The sequence below is a fragment of the Protopterus annectens genome, chromosome 1.part1 (genome assembly GCF_019279795.1).
Source record: "Protopterus annectens isolate FY-2018-M chromosome 1.part1, PAN1.0, whole genome shotgun sequence".
NCBI lineage: Eukaryota > Metazoa > Chordata > Ceratodontiformes > Protopteridae > Protopterus > Protopterus annectens.
Genome location: NC_056726.1, coordinates 1,679,218,723 through 1,679,244,817, shown reverse-complemented (window position 1 = coordinate 1,679,244,817; position 26,095 = coordinate 1,679,218,723). Strand labels below are relative to the sequence as shown.

At 39.4% G+C, this 26,095-nt stretch overlaps 1 protein-coding gene across 1 annotated transcript in view; it reads right to left on the bottom strand.

Annotated features, from left to right (window-relative positions):
* The window catches only part of LOC122811783 (uromodulin-like), a 449,243-nt gene that overhangs the window by 31,760 nt on the left and 391,388 nt on the right, over window positions 1-26,095 (bottom strand). The window contains exon 10 of the mRNA XM_044083847.1: window positions 20,009-20,168. Coding sequence (XP_043939782.1) covers window positions 20,009-20,168 — 160 coding nt within the window. The remainder of the gene's footprint in view (window positions 1-20,008; window positions 20,169-26,095) is intronic.

Here is a 26,095-nt window from a genome sequence, read left to right as displayed (position 1 = left end):
CACTTTTGAACTGCTTTTCTTACGTTGGATTGTTTAGTGGGACAGATTCAACTAAATGTAAGTAATTTGACATCTAATATTCGTAATGAGGCTTCACAGATATATATACCGCATGGTATATTTTGTATTTTGCTTTTATAATGATATAGTTTTCTGAATGCGACTAAACTTGATTGTCTCAGATTGTAAAGCTTGCGATCAATGAGAGGGTTGAGTTCTGCATTGCTGCAGATGTATGCTACTGAATGATGCTAGTATACATCTTTTGGTTTTAGGATATATTTGCAATATTAATGCTTTGATACGATCGAATGTCTCGACTGTCTTTGATCATACTGTTTATTACATAATGATCTATTTGATTTGCATCTTCCTAATTTTGGTATAGTTTATTTAAATTTGAGTCTATTGTTCTAATGTTTATGAAATATTGTGTTCTACCAATGATTTTAAGAGTTGGCCGTGTTTATGGACATGGTTTATTAGGAACGCAGCATGTTTAATGACTTTTTAGTGATTTTTTAGCGATTGTATATATATTGAGGTAGTTCATGTTTAAATTCCATATAATGTTTTTTGGATGTACCAAGCAATAGTTGCTTAGCAGCGAGCTCACTAATTGATCATTTGATGTAATTAATTGAATTGAGTTCCCGCCCAGTGCGGAATATAAGCTAAATGTTTGTTACTTTGAAGTGAAATCTGAAGAAGCGCGGTTGCACCGCGTGAAAGCGCTTATTCCTTTTGTTCCTGCATTTGATATTGATTAAAAGGACTTATTTTTATAAAGAAGAGCCATCGTTTTTTGTTCAGCACAGGATTGGCAGCTTTGCATATGGTTTGGCTTGTTTGAATTGCATTTTGCTGACTTCATATTGCTAACGTCTTTGGCTGAAAACACAGGAATACCACACTTTTTGTCCGTAGTGGCTGGTTCACCGCTTTTTGCTGTTCATTTTGGTTTTGTTTTGGTGAGTGAACCACTCAACAATTTGCTACCGGCTCTTTTTATCACCTTATCTCTAAGCTTTTGGTCGGTACCTTGTACACCATGGACTCTACTTTTCATCTGGGACCGGAGTCGAGGGATACACCATCCTTATGGAAGAACATGTTTCATTCTAATGATAACCCTTTATTGTCTCTGGACCTTATGCAAGACACGAATGTGGTACAGACACAAGCTAATGGTGAGAACCTTACAGAATTTTTTCCATTATTAAAGAAGTTTGAAGATAATCTTTATCAACAACAGAAATATGTTTGGCAGCGGCTTCATTTGGAAGCATGTTTGCATTTTAAAATAGTCCCCAGGGGGATGAGGGTATTTTGTATGCCCACGTATGGGGACTCTCATCCCCAACTGCTCAAACGCTGGCAAGATCTGAACATTGAACTTGGGTTTAGCTATGCCAGACTCCTGATAGATTATTTTACACCCTTAGAGAAGGAGCTAGGGGACAAGATTGACATCATATATAAAGAATTGAATGAACACTTCCCTTCGAGTTTCTGTAAAGATAAGGTTAAGCATATATTAACACAAGTGAGCTTGTTCAGTGATAGACTAAAAACCACCAAACAAAAGAAATTGACGAGGGACTTTAACGACTTCAAAAGAGGCCAGGTTTTCATTTGGCCACGACATCAGACTGAGCAAGGAGCTCAACATATAACTACTTCTGGCCATCCAGACAAAGTTTTTTCTTCCAGCTCTACTCATGTTCGTACTGCTCAGCCTTCACCTTCCTTGACTTCCACTGTTCTTCATGAGGGAGATATGCCTTTGGCTGCAGTTGCTCATTCCTCATCAGTTATTGAACTTTCTGGTACACCTCCACCTAATCAGGAAGCTTTCAATGCTCGACCTTTGGCACATCCATCTGGCACCATTCCCAAAAACACTTCAACCATGACTTCTTCTACTGGTGCTTTTTTACCATATCTGAAGAAGCAGGTCAATTATCCCAACAGAGGAAGATCTCGAAGCAGAGACACTCGCAAGAGAAAGAATTCGGGGGAACATCATCCTCTCAACAGAAGGAAGATAAATTGACAGATGGCATTCTGTTTAATCTTTCTAATGTATCTCTGGACTCACATAGTATTAGTGTTTTGAATAGAGGTCTCAACTTTATACCAGCTGTTAATGCTAGACTAACAGAAACATTGATTGATCTGAGAATGTTTTGTAGGAATATCAGCTTGAAACTTTTCTTTAAGAACAACATGAATAATGAGTCAGGCACTTCACATTCATCATGCTATAAAGTTAAAAGTACATTCATACCCCCCATGCCTCCCCATGTAGAAAGCTTTTTGAAAGGGTGTGAGCATCAGTATTATAAAATATTTCAAAGCAATACTAAGAAAGGAAGATTTTTTAATCTTAGTCCTTGTGAGTTTGAGAGCTTGAAACACCTCATAAATGATCCGAGGGTGGTGATTAAACCAGCGGACAAGGGAGGAGGGGTAGTACTGCTTGACACCACTGACTACCTAACGGGCATGGCAGATTTATTATCTGAAGAAGACACATATACCATTATAGACTATAAAAATGTTTTACAGATCATAGGCAGAGTACATGATACTATCTATGATCTGTTAATGTGTCGTCAGATAAATCAAGAGATTTACAATTTTCTCTACATTGAATTTCCTGTAATACCTATTATTAAGGGCCTCCCCAAGATTCATAAGAATGTTACACCGATACCTTATAGACCTATAGTATCAGGTGAACATTGGGTAACAGCTCACATATCCAAGTTAGTTGAAGACATGCTGAGACCGATTGTGAATAATTGTACTACTATATTGAGGGACACCTATGATCTTCTTGACACCGTTAAGGACATCAAGTTGGATATTGGCCAGGAACACATTTTTATTACTTTGGATGTTAAAAGCCTGTTCACTTCAATACCAAACATTGAGGGTTTAGAGAGCATTAGGCAGCTTTTGAGTAAAGAGCCTTCTTACAGCAATGAAAAGAACATCCTTGTAAGTCAGTTACTTGAACTTATTCTATACAATAATGTGTTTCTATTTGGTGACAAGTATTATTTGCAGAGATGGGGGGTAGCCATGGGCACCCCCTGTGCCAATACTTATGCCAACTTGGTTGTCCTTTGGTGGGAGAAACAGTTCCTCTTTCCACATGAGAGTTTCAGACATGTCAAACTGTATAGACGCTTTGTGGATGATATCGTTATCATCTGGGCAGGTGATATATCATCCTTCAACATCTTTTTCAGAAACTTGGAAGCCACCAGCAGCTTCCTAAGATTTACAGTAGAATCATCCACTACACATATTGACTTTCTAGATGTGACGTTAAGCTTTACACCTGAGGGAGGCGTTATTTCCACTTTGTACAGGAAACCTTTATGGCGTAACTCATTGTTAACCTTTGATAGCATGCACCCCAGACATGTTTTTAAGGGGATTATAGGTAGTCAATTTTCAAGGGTCAAGAAACTTTGCAGTAAAAAAGAAGATATTGTTAGAGAGGCCTCGATTCTGTGTGATCTTTTTGTGAACAGAGGATATAATATAGAAATGATTGAATGCATCAAACATAAAATACTGGGTGATGTTATACCCAATGATGCACCCCCCACATATAGATTAACAACTCGAATGAACTCACATTTTAGTATGAAAAGTGCCATTTCTAGTGGTTCTGTTAAATATCTAATCACATATACTAGTGATATTAACAGGATACAGAAGGTTGTTTATGACAACTGGCACTTGCTGACTATGGATCCTACAACCAGCAGGTTTATAGGGGAACACCCTAGTTTTGTATATAGGAATAGCAAGAACCTGAAAAGGATGCTCTGCATAGATGCCTATACCTCTTTAGAGACTTGTACGAATTCCATAGTTGTCTCGCACAAACAAGGCACCTATCCTTGCTATAACTGCAGAAGATGCAGTTATATTACTAAGGAACAGCCTTTTAAACATCCAACGAGGGACTATGTTTTTACACCACATTTTTATGCCAACTGCAACTCAACTAATGTTATATATCTTGCCACATGCACTAAATGTACAACGTTCTATGTAGGCTTAACCAAAAGGAAACTGCATGAACGGATATACAATCACCTCTATGATATTAGGAAGAAGGTGGAAACTAATGCACTTGCAAAACATGTACTAGAACACCCGTCACATTGTTTTACCTTTAGGGTTTTGCAATTAGTGATTGACAACAATAGAGGAGGCAATAAGGATAACATTTTAGCTACTGCAGAACTGCAATGGATCTTGAAATTAGGAGCCCATATAACACCAGGGGCTAATAGCTCGATATCCTTAAAGCCAATGCTGCTGTCTCGTTGAGAGCACATTTTGAAAGAATTTTTCTCCTATATGTCATTTTTTAGGTATTAGTAATGAGAGAATTGACAATAAATGTGTTTTGAACTACTATTAATGGGCTCTCAAATAACTTTTGATCATGAACCAGTTTTGATTATAGTTAATATGTTATGTAACTCACTGTTGTTAATGTTTTGTACACAGACATGTTTTTATCCTTTTATTTTTTCATTTTTTCATTTTTTCATCCTTTTTATTTTTAAACATGAAGTCTTCAGATTGTAGCTAATACACATCAGGATATGCCATGCATAGATGTTATAGCCTTATACAATAGATATCCATTATTTTTAGACATTCTTCTTGTATTTTTTGGGATGCATACAAATACTAAAAATTTCTTTGGATAGGTTTAAATCATGTATACATTTCTTTTTATACATATATTTCTTGGATTATTCTTTATATAACATTTTTCATTTCTATATGGATCTTATGTTTGATTTTTTAGGATATATATTTTGTTATATAGCTTTATTTAATATTTGTTTGAATTTTTTATCCATGACTCTAGAGAGTCGGTTGTTTGGATTTTTTATGCCAGCTATAACAGCCCTATAGATCAAGTTTTTAGCATATGGCATAGCATGTTTCAGTCGTCCAGAAGTTTTAGAAGGAGTTTGACTATATGTTTATAAGAGTATGCTGAACACGATAGCTAATATTACGTAGACAGATACATGTATATGTGAGTTATATCTGTTTATGTAATTAATATTTAATATCTAATGCTTTAAATATATAGAGCTTGCTATAGACGCAAGTATTTTCACCATACATTGGAAGCAATGGTAGAAATTGTTCATAAGCGTAATGTAGCTTTAAATTATACTTGAATCTAGTAGCCATAGCGGGATGGCGTCAGTACGTTATACTATGCTCACTTTTGAACTGCTTTTCTTACGTTGGATTGTTTAGTGGGACAGATTCAACTAAATGTAAGTAATTTGACATCTAATATTCGTAATGAGGCTTCACAGATATATATACCGCATGGTATATTTTGTATTTTGCTTTTATAATGATATAGTTTTCTGAATGCGACTAAACTTGATTGTCTCAGATTTTAAAGCTTGCGATCAATGAGAGGGTTGAGTTCTGCATTGCTGCAGATGTATGCTACTGAATGATGCTAGTATACATCTTTTGGTTTTAGGATATATTTGCAATATTAATGCTTTGATACGATCGAATGTCTCGACTGTCTTTGATCATACTGTTTATTACATAATGATCTATTTGATTTGCATCTTCCTAATTTTGGTATAGTTTATTTAAATTTGAGTCTATTGTTCTAATGTTTATGAAATATTGTGTTCTACCAATGATTTTAAGAGTTGGCCGTGTTTATGGACATGGTTTATTAGGAACGCAGCATGTTTAATGACTTTTTAGTGATTTTTTAGCGATTGTATATATATTGAGGTAGTTCATGTTTAAATTTCATATAATGTTTTTTGGATGTACCAAGCAATAGTTGCTTAGCAGCGAGCTCACTAATTGATCATTTGATGTAATTAATTGAATTGAGTTCCCAGTGCGGAATATAAGCTAAATGTTTGTTACTTTGAAGTGAAATCTGAAGAAGCGCGGTTGCACCGCGTGAAAGCGCTTATTCCTTTTGTTCCTGCATTTGATATTGATTAAAAGGACTTATTTTTATAAAGAAGAGCCATCGTTTTTTGTTCAGCACAGGATTGGCAGCTTTGCATATGGTTTGGCTTGTTTGAATTGCATTTTGCTGACTTCATATTGCTAACGTCTTTGGCTGAAAACACAGGAATACCACACTTTTTGTCCGTAGTGGCTGGTTCACCGCTTTTTGCTGTTTATTTTGGTTTGGAGTTATGTAAGAATTTTCTCCCTTAAGGCCTGTGCATTTGATCATTGGAGTTTGTCTCTGGGACCGAACCTGGTCACCCAGGAGTAAATCCCATCAAAAAGTCCACCCTTGTCAGGTTATAGTAAATCTAACAACCATGAGAGAGCTGACTGCTTCAGTTATATAAAAAGGCTTACCCATTAATGTTTGTAGTGTATGACCATAAACTAAGGAAAAAAATGTCAAGAAAACACAATGACAATGCATATGTAAATTCTGCATCTGTATTTCAAGACAATTCTGTCAATGTTGTGGTGCCTGCCGGATGAGTTTGGCACTGATCTATAATCCTTTGTACATAGACAGGACATTACAGCAAGCTGTGTCATATCAGCAGGACAGTACAACAAAGGTAGTATTCAGTGGGATTATAATACAAACAAATCTCACCATTTATTATAAACCACAAGTAAAATTGAGGCACTCATAATGTAGAAGACTGTTTACTAACTGAACACAGAGTTGTCAAATCTTCAAGAAGTCACTGTGAAAGCCTGAGCATACCTCTCAACTGGTGTGATGTAAGCATAGTGCTGGTTTTGGTCCTCAGATTTAACCTTGTACTTTCTAGACTGAGTGATTTTCAGAGTCAGACATGGTTATGGATACATACCTTGTTAAAGAAAAAAACTAAAAGCCTTCAAAAATGGTTATCAGCAACTATTAAGGGTTAGTTTTATGAAAATGCTCCTGTTTCTGATACTGCTATGATTTTTAAAGGCAAATGCTATGATTTTTATTGCTCAGAAATTTAGGGGTATGGGTCAGGAACCTCATGAGTGAAACCTGAGAGGTCTGTACCACAGAAAGTAAAGTTGCATGAGAAAAATGATTCTAAAGTGCAGTAGAGGGAAGGAACTCAACATAACCTCAGATGTTCAAGTAATAGTATTGCTCTTGCAGTACTTACATAGCAGCCAGACATGAGTCTTCTAGACACAGCTCAACAGCAGCAAGATAGCTCCTTGATCAGGTGCAAGGCTATCATCCCTCCTAAGGAAATCAGCTAGAAACTTGGCTTTAAAGAACACAAGGCACTTTTATGGAGAGGATGGCACAGGCTATTAAGTGCTCACACACACACACACACACACACACACACACACACACACACACACACACACACACACACACACACACACACTCTCTCTCTCTCTCTCTCTCTCACTCTCTTATCAAAAACAGTCCCTCTCCCCAAACTACCATAATTACCATAACTAGTTACCTACACAGTCATCTTATGGTAACCCAACCTTAAAAAGGGGTTGGTAAGTACTAACTTACTGAACAAAAGAACTACATAGAAAAAAGGAGGAAGCAGGACAGTGGTAGGTCCTACTTTAACAATGACCTTTTTACTCATGTATCTGCTTTTACGTAGAATACATTCACATCCTGTGCTATGTTCATCTTAAGGATCATTACTGCTTTACATTCACAGATGAAAGGGGAGTTTAGCAAAGAGTGGGCCGAGGGTCCCTGACCCTGGCTCTGGGTGATGGTCCGCAGCATGCATTTTAGAATAGTGGAAGCGAAGTAAGACCTACTTTTCTATTCAAGATTCACTTTCATAATGCTTGGACAAGGTTTGTGTTCTGAGACCTAACAGTGCAAAAGACAGTAATTTTCAATCAGCTATACAGGCTTTTTCACTTGTCAATGGAAGGACGCAAAGATGAAAGGTTTGGGTATATATATATATATATGTATATATATATATATATATATATATATATGTATATATATATATATATATATATATATATATATATATATATATATATATATATCACACACACACACACACACACACACACACACACACACACACACACACACACACACACACACACACACACACACACACACACACACACACAGACATATGCAGATTATCCTGCATGTGGCAGATCAGATTTTGAAAGTTTCATTTATTGAGTACACACTTGCAAAGCTTGGTGTATTGAATCACAGTAAATCAACTTGTGTTTGACAGTACAATTTAGATATTTTACACACTCTTTATTCAAACTGATATTCAGAAATGGGAGTGGGGGATGATTCCAGCCTAACTCTGTAGTCTTATCACAAATGCTAAATTATGATTAACACAAAAGTTTGCGGTGTATCTGTTTAACATATAGGACAGTCCTTTCATAAATGTGTACATCATAATAAAATCTTTATAGTTGCAGAAAAATCCTAGCAAGGATTATTTTTAATTTAAAGACAACAGTCACTTTGCCATGAAGAAATTCACATTATCGGAATATATCTTGTCTTTAAATTAGCTAATAAAACTGTAAAGCAAACATGGATTTCAGAGCAGCATGTTTACATGATGAAGTATTCAATATCACTTCCTATAATGGCAGACATAGCCCACTAGCCTTTCTCTGAAGAAGGAGCTCATGCCGAGTGTGAGAAAAATATATTATCTGTTGGAGTAGTCCAATCAGAATACAAACAGTAAGTTAAGCATTTGGGAATCAGCTGAGGTGTGAAAGGACTTTGCAGTCAATACCAGCTCTGTTTTCCATTTAGGGGTAGAGTAGGCAGGTACTAAAATATTACTGTGGCATAACGGTCATTTTGGACTATTTCTAGCTCTTTTGAAGTTCCCTGGTTAAAATCTGCCTCTGGCATTTTTTTGAAGCCATATTGCTCAGACACAGCTCCACGTGGTCCTGTTGAGTCTTCCTGGCTACAGAGAACTGAAAAAAAGCGACTGCTTTCCTGATTAAGTATCCTGCTGTTTTTTATATTTGTTTTACCTTCTACTGCTTACCTAGAGCAAGCTTTAACTGTTTTCATAGTTATTTACTGCATTTTTTATTATCTGCACTTAAAAGTACATTTTAGTCGAAATTAGTCTAATTCAAGTCGAAAAGTATTTGTTTGCTGTTTAATTTAATTGTTTGGCTGCCCACTAAAGTGTGCTAGCCTGTACTACTGACTTATTGCCTTTTCTGCATTTAGCGCGGAGTTGCCACTAGAGCACCATTGGTTAAACAAGGTTAAACTATTTCTGGCTCCGTAAAGTCTGCTCTTCATTTTTTCCTTTAGAACTGCTCTACTTGTAATCTAAACAGTCTATTCTCTATCTGTAAAGCTCAGCACTTGTTCCTAAAGCATTTTTTAGTCAGGTAAAGCACTTCTATATTATACAAAGTACTTTACTAGCTTAAAACCCCCTTGAGTACCCACTTCCCTATAGGTCCTTTCTGACTCAGTTACACAGCAAACTTTTTCATTTCTTCTAGCATGTCAAAGGGTCAGTTGCTAGCGTTCTCTCCTGCTCAGCTGGTGAATCTGGGAATATTGAGGCAATGTTACAATTGCCTCATGTACACAGACAACCCTCTCCTCCTCCCACAAAACACAAATACATGCGAGAGATGCAACTATATAGCCAAACTGGAGGCTGAGCTCTCTCAACTCAGGACTGGCAAAACCAGACAGGAGGAGAAGGTAACCACACACACCATAAACCCAGTCTCACATAGAACTATCACAACTACAAATCAAACACACAAAGACATACTCGGAGGCACTGATCAAAAATCTACCAAAACAGCAGAGGCCTCCAAAGCAGACACCCAAACAACTGCCACCTCATGACATAACACAAACAACACATAGATCACAAAGTCAGTGTGAAAATCAGTCACAGCCCTTAAGGCCAAACACAATGCCAGACACACTTGTCATAGGTGACTCCATAGTCAGACACACTGACGTCCCACTCACCAGACTGAACAAGGAGAGGGTCACAGTAAGCTGCCTGTCGGGCGCTAGAATCCGCCACATAACACAAGCACTCAGGTCACTCCACAGCAAGTACAAGCATGACTCAGTCATTGTCCATGCCGGTGTGAATGACCTGAGATGTACCTCCCTGGACTACATGAAAAGAGACATAAAGGAGCTCTCAGATTATGTAGCCCAGGCTGGTATGACCCTGACCCTGAGCAGTATCCTACCTTCACCAAGAATGATGCCACAATACAGAGACAAAATGATCAGTTTTAATAATTGGCTTAATTTCTGGTGTCATTCTAAGGGGATCCAATGTCTGTCTGCCTGGAATAACATGCTTGACAAGCCACACTGCTTCGCAAGGGACGGCTTGCATCTGTCACCCCTGGGTTTCCGGATATTGGCAAAGGCTCTTGCCACCCCCATAGTGCCTTTTTAGACAAGGCTCAAATTCTAAACCCACCGCCCTAGAAAACAATAATGGAAAAAAACTAAGGGTAATGCTGCTCAATGCCAGAAGTCTAAATCTCAAGATGCACGCCCTCAAAGCCCTCCTCAGTATGGAGAACATCGATGTCTGTGCTGTGACTGAAACCTGGTTCAAGGCTCCTGAGAGCACCCCGGCACTATCAGGTTTTACCTCATATCATGCATTCCGCCCGCAAAACCCAGACCGCACCACAAAAGGAGGGGTGTATCCATATTCATCAAGGATACCCACACCTCCAGGCTGGTGGCAACTCACGAAGCATCAGAGACCATTCAGGTGCAATTAACCATAGGCAAAACTGCTCTACAGTTTGTAGCATGTTACAGGCCACCCTCTCAAACTCAGGAACCCCACACAGCCTTCCTGAAGACACTGGAGAGTATAAATGTCTCTCCAAACACCATCATATTGGGTGACTTCAACTACCCAAACATAGACTGGGAACATTACTCAAGCCCCAATACCCTAGCCCAAAGGTTCCTGGAGTTCATAAACTCAAATGCTATGGAACAACTTGTCACCATTCCCACAAGAGGTGAAAATATACTAGACCTGATCATCACAAACATGGGGACAAAATGCTCCACACCGGAAGTATATCCCTCATTGGTGAGATCAGACCATAAACTAATCTCACTGGAGATCCACATCCCGCCCCCACCCCCCCCAAAAAAGACCACAGTGAAGAACTTCTCAAAAGCCAACTTCACACTTCTTAAGACTGGTGTGGTATCCTTCAAGGCCCCTGAGCCATTGGAAACCACAACCCACGCTGCTGAATCCCTTACAAATGCTTTCTACGAGCACCTCCAGGATTGCATGGATCAAGCAATCCCAAATAAAATCAAGACCCTTTCCACCAAAGGCAAGCGTCTGATCTGGTGGACCCCAGCCATAAACAAACTTTACAAGAGGAGAAAGCTACTACAAGATAGAGCAAAATCCCTAAAAGGGAAGACATCTCTGATCAATACTAGTAAAAAACTACGATCACTCATAAAATCATCCAAGGCCAACTTTGAGAGAAAAATCGCTAAGGACTCAAAAGACAATCATAAGGCCTTCTTTAGCTATGTTAGAAATCTGGGTGGAAACTCCCAGATATGCTCAGAATTAGTCCAAAATGATACAAAAATCACTGAACCCATAGACATTACAAACATACTGGCAGACAGGTTCAGTGAAAATTCCCCTCCCCACCCAAAAGGAGAAATATCTATCCCAGCAGAGTGTAGCCTCCCAATCATCTCAAATGCCCAGGTGAGAGCTGCTCTCTCTAAAGCTAAAAACACAGCATCAATGGGACCGGATGGTGTCCCCGGCTGTGTGCTACACGAACTCAATGAGGAACTAAACCCACACATAAGGCTGCTGTTTAATCTTAGCCTTACCACAGGATACGTACCCAATGAGTGGCGTACGGCAACTGTGGTCCCACTCCACAAAGGTGGTGCTTCTACGGACCCTGGTAATTACCGCCCCATAAGCTTAACAAGCCTGGTCTGCAAAGCTATGGAGAGGATCATAATGGAACTCATAAATAAAGACATAGGGGACCTACAGACATTGGATCCTACCCAATTCGGCTTTGTCAAGGGCAGATCATGCCTCTTGAACTTGGTCGACTTTTTGAAACAGTCACCAAGGCCATTGATGAGGGTAAGGCAGTTCACACAGCCTACCTTGACCTTGCAAAAGCTTTCGACACAATACCCCACTCGGGTATCATAGAAAAGCTCACCAGCTTAAATGTAAACCCATATGTCACAAGATGGGTTGCAAACTGGCTCAAGGACAGAACCCACAGGGTTAGAGCTGCTGGTGCCATGTCAGACTCAAGCCGGTCACGAGCGGTGTCCCACAGGGCTCAGTTCTGGGCCCCTCTTGTTCGGCATCTACTTTTCAGAAGTGCAGGCAAACATAGGAGGATTGTGGCTGACAAAGTTTGCAGATGACTGCAAACTGGGCCATAGTTGAAAATCCATCAGACACAGATATCCTTCAGAGAGGTCTCATAGAAATGGATAACTGGTGCCAGAGCCATGGCCTTAAGCTAAACGCCAAAAAATGTATAGTCATACCCTTTGGTAAAAACAAGGTAACCCCAAGTTACCACATAGGTGGCAATTCATTAAGCACAGAAGAGGTTATCAGGGACCTGGGGACCCAAGTTGACAGTAACCTTTCTTTTGACACTCACATTGCCAAAGTGGTTAGGAAGACCTTCTACATTGCCCACCTGATTATGAAGGGATTCACATCCAGATCAAGGGAGGTCATTGTTCCCCTGTACTCTTCACTTATCAGACCAATGATTGAGTACAATGCCCCATTCGGAATGTATCTTACCCGACACCTGCAGCAATTGGAAAGACCCCAAAAGTTCCTCACCAAAAGGATAAAGGGGCTCAAAAATATGCCATATGCTGCCCGACTGAAGAAACTCCAGCTCTATTCAGTCGCATACCATCTGCTCAGAGGTGACCTGTGCCTGACATACAAGGCCATGTCCAACCCGGAATTAATGGACATGCTCCACCTCAAAAAATCCAAATCCACCAGAGCCACAAGAGCAAGAGACTTAAACCTCAACACGGATATAAATAGGACATGCTGGAGGGACAGATTCATCACCCAGAGACTCCCTATGCTGTGGAACAGAATCCCGGTCCATGTGAGACAGAGCACCTTGCTGGCTCTGTTCAAGAGGAATCTTGACCAGTGGATGGGAGATCGTAGGTTTACCACGGGGATCATCTCTGTATCACTGCTGGACAGAGGCATGGCAAACTAATGGGTATAGTATTCTTCAACCTAAGGGGTGGTGAAAGCCACACAACTCTGGCTAGGCTTATAAATGCCCTAGGGCAGATAGCCTAGTATGAACCTATGAACTGATCATCTGAAGAAGCATGCACAATTAATTTTGTACTGTGGTCAAAACATGCCTTGTGAAGCCCCTCTTCCCTTTCATATCCTCCAAGAAGGGAAAAAAATTGGCATGGGTAGTTTCAGTTTGCAAATATTTCAGTATCTTTGTGAAAACAATATTATGAACTGTTGCATTAAAATCAGCACTCACTATAGGTTCACTGACAAGACACACATCGGAAGTTGATGATACAATGGTTAAGAGGAGGCTGGACACCTTGTGCATCCAGGACACAAGATGGAAGGGCAGTGTAGCAAAAAGCCACTTGGCTTGGGATTTAGAGTCTACTGCTCAGACGGAGGAAAGACAAAGTGTGCGTGAAGAGTCTTCTGAAGATAGAGAGGGATGTCATCAGAATTAGTGATAGACTCATGGCAGTCAGATTCCAGTGCAATGATAGGGCAGTTTTAATAATTTCAGCCTATGCCGCATAGCAGAATTGTGATTACAAGCAGTTGCTGGACCTATCAGATAAAGCAGGATAGCATGAGTTGGTGTTGATAATGGGTGACCTGAATGTTCAAACTGGGGTAGACAATAGGTTATAAGGGCTGCATGGAACCACATGGGTGGGCAGCAAGAATAAAGCTGGACAGGCCATTCTAGACTTTTGTCTGGCAAATGGCTGGATGGTGGCTAACAATGGTTCACTAAGACAGACAATCACAACATCACATACACGAATGGCCAACATGCAACTCAGGTAGACTTCCTTCCAGTATGGAAAGGCCGCTGGGGTAGAATAACAGATTGCAAAATCATCCCCAGTGAAACAGTCATATGTTCATAAATTCATAGGTGTGTACTAGCTAATGATCGTTGAGCCTTTTTAAGCCCAGCCATGCATCCTAAATCTTTGACAAATTCAGGTACCCTTGAAAAGTATAAGCAGAGGTTTGGAAGGTGAAACATTTACAAGAAAGGGCCTTGGAGATTAAACATTTTAAGACTGCCTTTGTCCATTAGACATATAGGTGCCACATTAGGGCTGAGTTTCCTGTTCCCAATCCAATTGTCCAAGTTACATTTGAATTGGATTATGGAGGAACTCTGCTTCACATGGATTGGGAGCCTGTTCAGAGAAGGGGTAGTCTCTGGGATACATACCTGTCACTCTAGCAGGTCCTGTTTATATCACAGGCAGGGTTTAAGTCTTTAAAATGGGTAATTCTGGTGCTATTTGTTTTATGGATATGCAGGAGGTGCATCACAGTGGGGTCCTACAATGCCTTGTATGCCATGTATAGGTTCATAGATGTGTACTAGGCTAATGGCCCTGGAGCCTTTACAAGCCTAGCCCACAGGATTACCCTGGCATTGTGCCACCCAACCTTAGTTCCCAGTGCCTCTGTCGAGTAAAGCCACTGGAGTGCTCCCTGGGGTGAATTTTCTATTTCCCATCCACTCATCAAGATGTCTCTTGAAGAGGGCTAGTGAGGTGCTTTGCTTGACATGTATGGGAAGATAACCTGTAGGAGACTGAATACAGCGATAGGGTGTTTAGGTGGTCTGCATAAGATGTTACTTACACCTGGTATTCTTTTAGTGAGGAACCTTTGTGGATGTTCCAGCTGTTGGATGTGCCTGGTTAGGTATATGCCAAATGGGGTATTATACTCAATGACAGGTCTGATGAATGCTGAATACAGTGGAACAATGACCTCTGTGAACTGAGATGCCATTCTTTTGTTTATAAGTTATACAATACAAAATGATTTTCTCACTACTGTAGAAATGTGATGGTCAAAGGCTAGATGACTGTTTATGTGTGTTCCCAAGTCCCTGTCTACTGGGTTGACTGTTAGGGGTGTGTTGCAAATATGATAGTTACTAGGGGTGGATGACTTCTCAGAGGATACTGCTAGGCATTTTTTGGCATTTAGTGTTCATCCATATCACTAACAGAAGTTATTTGTCTGTGTCAGCCCTTCCTGGGGAACATTAGTGTCAGCAGGGGATTCTATGATTGCTCCTAAATTGCAGTCATCTGCAATTTTGGTCAGCTGGAGACCCTTGACTTTAAAGAAATAGATGCCTAAAAGGAGTAGTCCCAGGATTAATCCCTAGGGGACCCACTTGTGACTGGCCTCTTAGCAGAGGTAGACACCCCATTTCCAATTTTCTGGATCCTGTCTGTGGTCCAGCTGGCTATCCACCGGGTGCCATATGTGAGGTATTGTGTCAAATGCCTTAGCCAGGTCAAGGTAGGTAGTGTAAACTGTTTTGTCCTTGTCCATTGCTTTGCTGACCTTCTCAAAGAAGTTTGCCGTGTTGAGTAGGCATGACTTGCCCTTGACAAAACGAAACTGCGTTACGTCCAGTGTTTGTAGGTTTTCTATGTAATTCTTGATCATTTCAAATGGCATAAACTACTGGTCACACAGTCAGCTGGTAGCAGTGGTCAGAGAAGGTCAACATAGACTGGGCTAAACACATGGAAGTTCACCGGACTGTAAGCACAAGTATTAATGGAAATATTCAGGACTCAGGAAAAAGAGGAAATAAGTGGAGTGGAAGAAGAATAGTAGCACCTCAAAACAGTGCGTCTAGGGCCTATAGAACAGATATGAGATGGAGCCAGATATAGAAATAAGGTACATAAGGAAAGCTGGTGATGGAGTACAGAAGTCCAGGAAGTCATCAAAAGAAAGAAGCAGTGCAGGAAAATATGGGAGGTAGAAAAAGCAGACCTAGCTAAGAAAGAATACTGATTGGCTAATCAAGGAGGATAAGAAAGCAGTTACAATAACAAAGGACAAAGTATCAGAGGCACTCTACCATTTCCTAGAAAGTGACTCAGCAGATGGCGCAAAGGCTCTCTGTCAGTTTGCAAGTCAAAGACAAAAATATAAAGAAGATAGTCATCAGACACCCTTCATAAGGGATGCCAGCAATGACCTCCTCAGCAGTCCACAGGACCTCACAGACAGATGGAAAGAGTACTTCCAGCAGCTTCTGCCTGAAGAAAACCCCACAGAAGCTGCATTACCCCAGACATGGTCTACAATAAAAGAGGAAGATGAGCACACCATAAAAGGAGTAAGAACAGCACTAAGGAGCATGATGAAGTCAGAGGAAAGCAGCAGGCTCAGCTGAGGTCACGACAGATAAGATTTTGGGTGAGTTAGGGGCGAATGGTTCCAGAAAGTGCTCACATCACTATGAAGAGAAAGGGAGTATCCAGCATGACAGCAGAATAAGCATACTAGTGCCATTGTATAAGAACAAAGGGGACCTTCACAAGTGAGTGCACAACAGACATATCAAACTCCAGTCACACTTGAAAGTTCTGGACAGGGTGATTGATAAATGAATATACAGAACAGTTGAAAATAAGTTGGTAGATGATCACTTCAGATTCTGATTAGGATGCAGCTCAACTGACCCAATGTTTGCTGTGACACAGACATTGAAACAGAAGCTGGTGATGAAAAAAAGCTCAAGTGGGTACTGCTTCACTTGGAGGAGGCACATGACAAGGTCCCAAGAAAGCTGATTTGGGCAGCCTTGCAATAGCTCATAGTCCCAGAAACATTGGTAGAATTAGTGTAGGCTATGTATAAAGACCTAATGACACATGTATGAACAGTGTTCAGACTCACAAAAGGGTTCCTAGTGGGAATGAGTATGCATCAAGGTTCACTTCTGAACTCTCTGCTGTTCACAGTGATCATGGAATACATTAATAAACAGATTAGATGGGACAGATAGATGCATGCAGACAATGTGGCATTATCAGCAGACACTGAACAAGAACTTCAGCAAATGATAGGGGAATGGAATGCAAAAGTGAAGTCACACTGGATGAAACTGAATACAGGTAAGACAGCTGTAATGGCAGCAAATGTTGGGAACCAGAGGATCTGAATATTGAGATAGAAGGGAAAATAATTGAACAGGTTAACAGCTTTAAGAATCCAGGTGGGGTGGTTGAGGAGAAGAGAAATCTGAATGAGAAGATCAAAACTAGAATCAGAGGGACTGGAGCCAACTGGCACAGACTGTCAGGGGTAGTGTGTGACATAAAATTCCAAAGAAGCTAAAAAGTAAGGTAGACAGAAGCATGGTGCAACCAGTACTACTGTGTGGTACAGAAAGCTGGGCAATGCAGACAGAGCAGCTGAGGAATCTAGAGGTGATGGAGGTGACGTACCTTAGATGGGTGGCAGTTTGCATACTATGGGACAGATGAAGAAATGAGGACATCAAAGCAGAAGCCAAAGAAGCTGCAACTGCAGAGAAGGTCAGAGAGAACACATTTCGCTGGTTTGGGCACACGTGCAGAAAGCAAAAGATGATCTGGAGTGAGTGGAAGAAGGCAAGAGGAGATAGCACATCCAGCACAGAGATGGATGAACTGTGTGAGAGAAGACATGTGATAGTCATGCATGACTGTACAAGAAAGTAAGAGTGGCAATGAACTGAGAGAGATAATGACAGTTGACAAGACACCCCCACCCCATGTAGTAAATGCAAAAAGGGGTTGTTGATGATGACGGTGATGATTTATTTCAATTTAAATGGACTCAGTTAATCAATAAGAAGGAAACGTGATTTATGAAAAACAATAAGAGTTGTTATGAAACAAATTGATTATGTTAAAGCTATGAAATAACTACTTGATCAAGATGAAAGTTATTCCTCATTGGATTAAACTTGTTTAAATATTGCCAATAGGAAACTGGATGATACTTTATTAGAATTATTCACAATGGAGAGACAGACTTTCCTATATATGAATATCACATGTTGGAAATCCTAGGCTAGGATACTTATTTAGTATACCAAAAATCCATAAAAGTATGATAAAGCCCCCATTTTGTCTAATTGATGTTGCTGGAGGGACTAGAATGGAATGGGTATTTTTCTAGATGTACACCTTAAGGTGGTTTTGGATTTGGTTCCATCTTGCGTAACAGGTTTGTGGGATTTGTCATTTGAAATTTTTTTGTGCACAAAAAATTGACCTTGATCTTTCCTTTGTAGTTGATATTGTGTCATGTTTTGCCAATACTGCAAATAATGGAATAGAGTTAGTCAGAAATGTTTGGTTAAAAATCTGTTCTAGCTACAAATAAATGAAATTACAGCTGTACTTTATTATATATTCTTTAGACGTTATTTTGTATTTGAAAATAGTACTTACCATCAAACCTAGAGAGTGGCAGTGGAGGTTCTAAGAAGAAATGTTTCTTTACACAGATGATTATTTTAGACAGAAAATATTTTTTATTGTCATTTTATAGACAACTTGTGTTTTGATCAAAGACACCAAACAATAATTTAATATTTTTTTTCTTGAAAAATTGAAAGTAAAATGTTGTTTTTGAAATGTATCAGTCAAATTAGAAGAGAATGGATTAATTATTTGGACATAGAAAATTACAGAATAAAGAATGCCAATAACCTATGCTCCAGAATTTACAGCAAGGAGACCTTTACAAATGCTTATTTGCATTTCTGAAGTGCACACCCCATTCATACTAAAAAGGCTGTTATGAAGGTCAGCACATGAGTGTGGCAAGAGTGACATCAGGCAATGAGGGATTACAAAGAAAATTGAGTTTCTGATAACATTACTTTTAGAAAGATGTTGTCCAGAATCGTGATGGATTTGGTTGAGGATGAGATGACTGCAAGTTATAATCTTTTACACATCTGCCACGTAAAACAAAATCTGCTTAACTTTTTTACATACTCCCAATGGAATTAGTAAGTAAAGGCAGGAGGTTGCCAGATGATGGGAACGGGAGAAGAATCACGGAATCAATTTTAATTACTTTTATGATGGGTATAAACATGTCCATTGCAAGAGGAGTAAAAGATAGCTATATAATTACAGCTTAAATAAGCTCTTCAATGAGTTAACACACAGTGCTGACAATATAACAGTATCTTTTTTGGTACAACTTTCCATCATGCATGCCTACCACTGAGCCTCCCCCTATGAGCCAAGGCTATTTATTTTGCTATCCTGGGTATATCTCAAAGGGTGAGTGAGAGTGGTCTGGGGGGGACTGTCATAAAGACAGCCATGGAAGTGCTAACAACCGCTCTGGCATCCCAGCCATGGGGGTGTATTTGTATGGCCTTAACTCCACACATGATGGCTAAAGTCTGCACCTGCATCACCACATGGGTGTGCTATGCCGTCCCCCCAATGTGGGGACACTCCCTCACATATACATATAAGGGTCCCATCCCAGGTTTCAGACTGATAGACACATATCCACTATCCTACAGCTGTCCATACTTGCATTGGAGAAGGATGGGCTGACTGTGAGTGCCATTCTTCTTTCTCTTGATTGAGTGAACTAGCATAAGCCACGCACTGCCACGCTCTCCAGCTCTATTCTTTCAGCAGCCAAACTCAAGTAGTTTTGGTCATATCCAGGGCTTTAGCTCTGTACATAGTAAAGCCAGGCTTACATCACAGCATTTCTGGTTAGATAGTTACACTGTTGTTTGTAAGATTGGCATGATCTGGTGATAAGCATGCTATTTTGTTGTTATATTCATACACTAAGGACTAGATACTGACACTCACTGGTTTACAAGTGTTTGTGCTTTTGCTGCACAGCTGGATTTGACAATGCATGTATACACTGGAACTGTCCACAAATCTGAAGAGCTTGAGCGAGTAACGACCTTTTAGATTTTCTCCATTCTGTGCAACATAGACTAATGCACCATTTCGGTCTGGACAGCTGTGAAAAAAGAAAGGTTCCATCAGTTAAGGATAAAATTAACATTATTAGTACTCTGAGACTAAACTTGGCACTTCTGTATCATCTCCTAAAATAAGTAGGGAAGTGATATAAAATTGTATTGTCAGACTTGCAGTAAGACTGCCAAGTTAGAAATTTTGACTAAAGAAATGCTAAAGAGCTCCAGAAGAAAACAATATTATTTAGCTTAACATATTTCAGTTCAGGTTTCATGAACACCTTTTGCACATTATAATCTAGCTCAGATGCCTGAAAGATGTTGTCCACAATTGTGATGGATTTGGTTGAGGATGAGATGACTGCAAGTTATAATCTTTTACACATCTGTCACGTAAAACAAAATTCAAAGCAGTACATTTCAGGCATGCATTGCCCTTGGTATCCTGTTCTGCAACAAAATTATATATTACAGTACACTCTGAGGGTGGTTTCCTTTCCTGATACCCCATCTACTCCCTCTTTAGTAGTTCCAATCATCCGGTGAAAAAAATTGCCCCCCTAGTATTCCTTACTTTACCTACTTTGGACAACAAGGCCTGGCTGTAGTATAATGTCCCAGTGGAGTGTGTGTGTGTGTGTGTGTGTGTGTGTGTGTGTGTGTGTGTGTGTGTGTGTGTGTGTGTGTGTGTGTGTGTGTGTGTGTGTGTGTGTGTGTGTGTGTGTGTGTGTGTGTGTGTGTGTGTGTCTGTGTGTGTGTGTGTGTGTGTGTGTGTGTGTGTGTGTGTGTGTGTGTGGGTGGGTGGGTGTGTGTGTGTGTGTGTGTGTGTGTGTGTGTGTGTGTGTGTGTGTGTGTGTGTGTGTGTGTGTGTGTGTGTGTGTGCATGTCATCATTTTTTTATGCCATTGGACCTCATCATATTGGCCCAGGCCCCAGTGTCCTATGTTCATGCTGGGCCTAACAGCCATCCTCCTACTCCCCTAGACTACTCTGGTACTGCTGGGTCTGGTCGTTGACCATAAGGATGTCCTGGGGGATCACGGGAATATTCTTTTACACACACACACACACACACACACATACATATATATATATATATATATATATATATATATATATATATATATATATACCCTACTCGCTCCCTTTCTCTGGTCCCTCACACTCACTGATCATATATGAGGACAACTCCCCTCTTTGGAATATGCCTCCCTTACAGACAATCCCACCCAGGATGGATACTCCCAACCCTTTCTGCCTCTACATCTGTCATCCAATTTGATAATTCAACTTGGGTTGCCTGGACTGTAGTCAGGACTTTACCTCTTTATACTACTGGACTAGTTTATTTGCATGTCAGCATTAGTGTTTATGACGTAGTCATTATCTTGGTTAATCAAGTAGAATATTCTATTTTCTATATTGTGGAAGGATTTCATATTTAAGAAAGTGGATATACAATGACATTATACTTTGGTGTTGGTTGTTGTCATTAAGTTCTTTTGCATCTTGTTATTGTATTAATCCTAATACTCATGTAGGTTAGAAATGACGGATGCGTTTCCATCTCCCCATCCTTGGTATGACAGGTTGTATCTGCAAATGGTCTGTTGAGATCAGTGTACTACCCTGGTAAACAAAATAAATAAATAAGAGATATGTCTTTGTTGGAGGTTGTTGGGGTCTAATGTCTGAAACAATAGCTCCATGAGGGTTGGGGCCTGGGGGGTCATTAGAGACTAGTAATATGAAAAATGATTTGAATAAAGCAGCCAACAAGGTGCATTTAACTATTAGGGTAAGGCTGAAAGGGGAGTCATAATAAATGTTGAAGAAATGCAAGTAGTTATCATTAGAAAAACTATTTTAAATATTAGCAAAATTATACATAGACATATACAGACAAGGTGGGTTTGGCATAATGGTTAAGGTTGTCACCTCATAGACATAAGGTAAGAATGGTTTTCATTCTGACCTGGTGTTACTGGCTAGGTTTAAAATTGCCCTTTGGTACAGTTTGCCTAGTATTCACCAATGAAACTATGAAACATTGTTAAGATTGTAATCGAAATATAGTTATATAACTTCTTGTTGTATCTTTCGGCTTTTCCCGGTTAGGGGTCGCCACAGCGGAACTCCAGTCCGCTAATGATTGGCAGTAGATTTTAATGTACTGAGTTGCCAGCCCTGAGGCACAACCTTCAACGAAGGTACGCCCATTCACGCATGTCTCCACACAGAAGACGCTTTAGCTGAGAATCGAAGAGGACGTCTTACTGTGAGGCGACAACACTACTGCAGCACCACCACCGCAGTTAAACAGCAAAAATAACATTACCAAAGAATGACAAAGAGATGTCACTAAGTGAGCTGAAAGACAAACTTTATTATGTTCCAATAAATCAAACTGTTTATTAAGATGAACTAGTACCCCCCCTCCCCATTCTGCCTTCAGTAGTTGATACTGATCAGAAACTAAAACCCTCTTATACCAGGGATATGCAGACTGCAGCCTGAAGTATGCTGACTCCAGTGCCATGGCTTTTTAAGCTAGACTTGTGGGTTAACTATGTGGCTTTGACTATCTGTGTGGTGCACTTAACGTTGTGGAAGACAGGGTTCAATTTCAACTCTGACACACACATTGTGTTTTCTCTTGCAGTCACCCATGCTAATGATGGCTGCCTGATTCATTTTTCCTGACATTAGTTTTACACCTCACATTCAGAGAATATATACTGTAGTTGCTAAAACAATAGTATTATTTGTCAGGTAAGGCATGGAGCCGTTGTGCATGTCTGTTCTATGCTCCTTTCATATGCACATTTACTGGATATCTGAGCAGTTTCTTACTTAAACTATCATTGACAGAGATGTGCTTTACTATTTGTGCTTGTGAATGCAAATTAGGCAGTTTGATTTATGGTGGACAAGTTATATCAGTCTCCAGAGGATATAATGCCAATCATTAGTATTTTAGAACAGCTTGTTTATTGCTGATCTGGACATTTACAAAAGGGATTTTGATGAGAAATAGTAAGTTTACATTTGAATAAATTAAACTTTTTAGGCAGCTCACATTCTTTGTTTTATCTGAATAGATCACTTTAATGTCTGTCTTTCAATCACTGTGAATAACAGACTTGATAAAATGAATTGCAAATTGGCCATCTGTATTGCACTTCTTGGTTTTAAACTTCAGAAATGAGGGTAAAGGATGTGCTTCAGTAATTCATGGATGCTGTGAAATTCAGATACGCTTGTCCTTGTTTTTAATATCTCATTGAAAGCATTTTCCATGTCATTAGAAATTTCTGCATGTTGTACATAAAATGGTACAAAGTTGTAGATTTGAAATATTATATATATATATATATATATATATATTTACAATGCAGTGCAAGTTTGAATCCTTGTCCTGAAGGATGTATAGAATCCTATCACAGTTTAGTCCAGTGTACAGACATTTGACTGATTTGTGAGGAGGGTTCAGGGACTAATTAGTGTTTCTTTTATGTAATGTTCTATTTTATGCCATGAACTCCAGCTGCATGCCTCTGCAGTGTCCAGGTGCCTTAGCCAGGCTCAGAAATTCAACCTAGCAGCATGTTCCATCTTTGACTTGCGATGGGGGCTATTGCCACATGGTGATATTGCATTTCTTCAGGTTATTATATTTTGGGATTGACACATCAAAGTGGATGCTTTGCTAAATTCACAAATGGCAAGTGTAGTTTTGTGAAATGTAAGACATAAGGCAGTCCTGTGGAATACACTGAATAGCCGCACATTCAAAATTAAATGTGCTGGGTCTGGCAGAGTAGTTTAAGACTCGTTTGAAGTGTTGTATATGTCAGCTGGTACATATGTAACACTGTCTTTTAGCTGTGAAAGTATGTTGGGATGATAAATATTTAAGTTATTCTTCCATAATTGTTAAATTATAAGTACATGAATTTTAACAAATAGGATGATCACTCCATCAGTCTTGCTGCTGTAATTCTGTTTGTGGGTGACTTTTATGCCAGATGGTGACGTGTCTTCTAATCTCTTACACACTTTGGTGTTAAAACAGAGGACAAAGCTCCAGCCTGCCTTTCACATTCTTTTCTGCCTTTATTCTGCATCTGAGTGCTACAGTTTTGTGTATCATATCTTTTATTTAATTTTTGTTTGCTTTTGGTTCACTGTGTTCTGCTTCTGTTTCCTGTTGGGTATCAATGTCCCCAAGAAAAAATGATTTAATAAAAATAGCACTGGAAAATTAACTATTAGTAATATTAATATAATTCATTATTAATATAAATGAAAAGATTGCTTACTCCAGATAGACACCATTTTAAAATCCTATCCACCAGGCACTGCTAACACAGTTAAACCTGCATGCTTCTTTTTCTACAGGAAGAAACACATTAACCTACTTGCTCTGTGCTGCTAACTGGAGAATTCAAACTGCTTTTAAAAACATCTTATTCCAATATTATGCTGTATGAAACAGGCTACAAAGTTGGTGTTACGGTGCATATTCCAAAAGAAAGAGCAGATGCACAGCAACCGAATTTCTTTCTATTGGCATATGCTTGATTTACAATGGGCATGCTGGTTGGGCTGTCGAAACAGAGTGCTCATTTTTGAATAGTAAAAGGCCTTTATTACACAATTTTAACATTTGTATAAGAAGGCTTGATTTTGTCATAAACTTTAAGCACTGTGGGCAGCATCAGAGGTGTTCTATTAGAATTATTCAGATTTTGGAATAAAATATTTGTCTTTCATCTACTTTGGAAAGGTCTCTTTCTCATCCTGTGGAACTGTTAAAGTCATAGTTTACTTTGATGTATTGCTTACTTTATTTTTGCTGCTATGCTGAAACTGAACATCAGAGCAATAAATATGATCATTGATAAGAATTAATGTTTTGGAACTATAAAATAACCATAATAAATAAAAAGCCTACTCTCCTATTTTACAGTTCTGTTAAACATGTTTGCACTGAATGTCCCAATTTTGTTTGTTAAAATTAGGAAAAAAGTCTGGATTAATAAACTCCTACACAAAGTATACACCATTCTGAGCAAACAGATAGCACAAGCATAACTCCCACTTCCTCCTACTAATTTTAGTTTTTGTTCTGATTTTCTTGCAACCTTAAATATCGAGGGGTATTCATAAAGGTTACCACAATGTGTAGACTACATCTACGCTTAGCTTAATCTTTCTGAGTGATTAGACAGCACAAAAATGTGATTTGGGTGTTCTTGAACACAGATTATGCACACTTAGTGTACACTTAGTGTAGGCGTTCATGACTCCAGCCTACAGTGTACAAACAGCCAATGACTGTCTTCACAAAGTGCATTTTTTACTCCAAGTGGTTAAATTATTTATAAAGGGATGACTCTAAAACTGACACCAGTTAATCATATTACAGTTTGTAGCTGTGCCTTCTGAATGAAATAGTTTGTTGAAATGCCACTTGGCCTAAAAACAGAAAGCAGAGAAAAAAATGACTTTTGTGTTAAAGGGGAACAGCATCCCTGACATAAATAATTCAATGATCAGGGAAAAAGAACTAGTCCCTGGTGTCATAAAACAAGACAAAATATATAACTACCAGGTGGCATTCAGGGAAATGTGTATCAGCAACCAGTGATAAATTGGGTCTACTTTATTTACATGAAAGCTTAAAACAGCGAATGCATATGCATCGAACCGAGAAACCATCGAAACACAATAAAAATGGAACTACACAACAAACATGACATATAACAGCTGTAGGCAGGGGGCAAGCCCCCCTGCACCCCCCACAACCCCCACTACTTAAATATACAAACTCCGAGATCGCACTACATTGAAGTAAATGGAAATCTCCACCTACGGAGATTTCCGTTTACAGTTTTCGACGGTTCGCACTTTCGATGCATATGGTTTGATGCATATGCATTTGCTGTTTTAAGCTTTCGCGTAA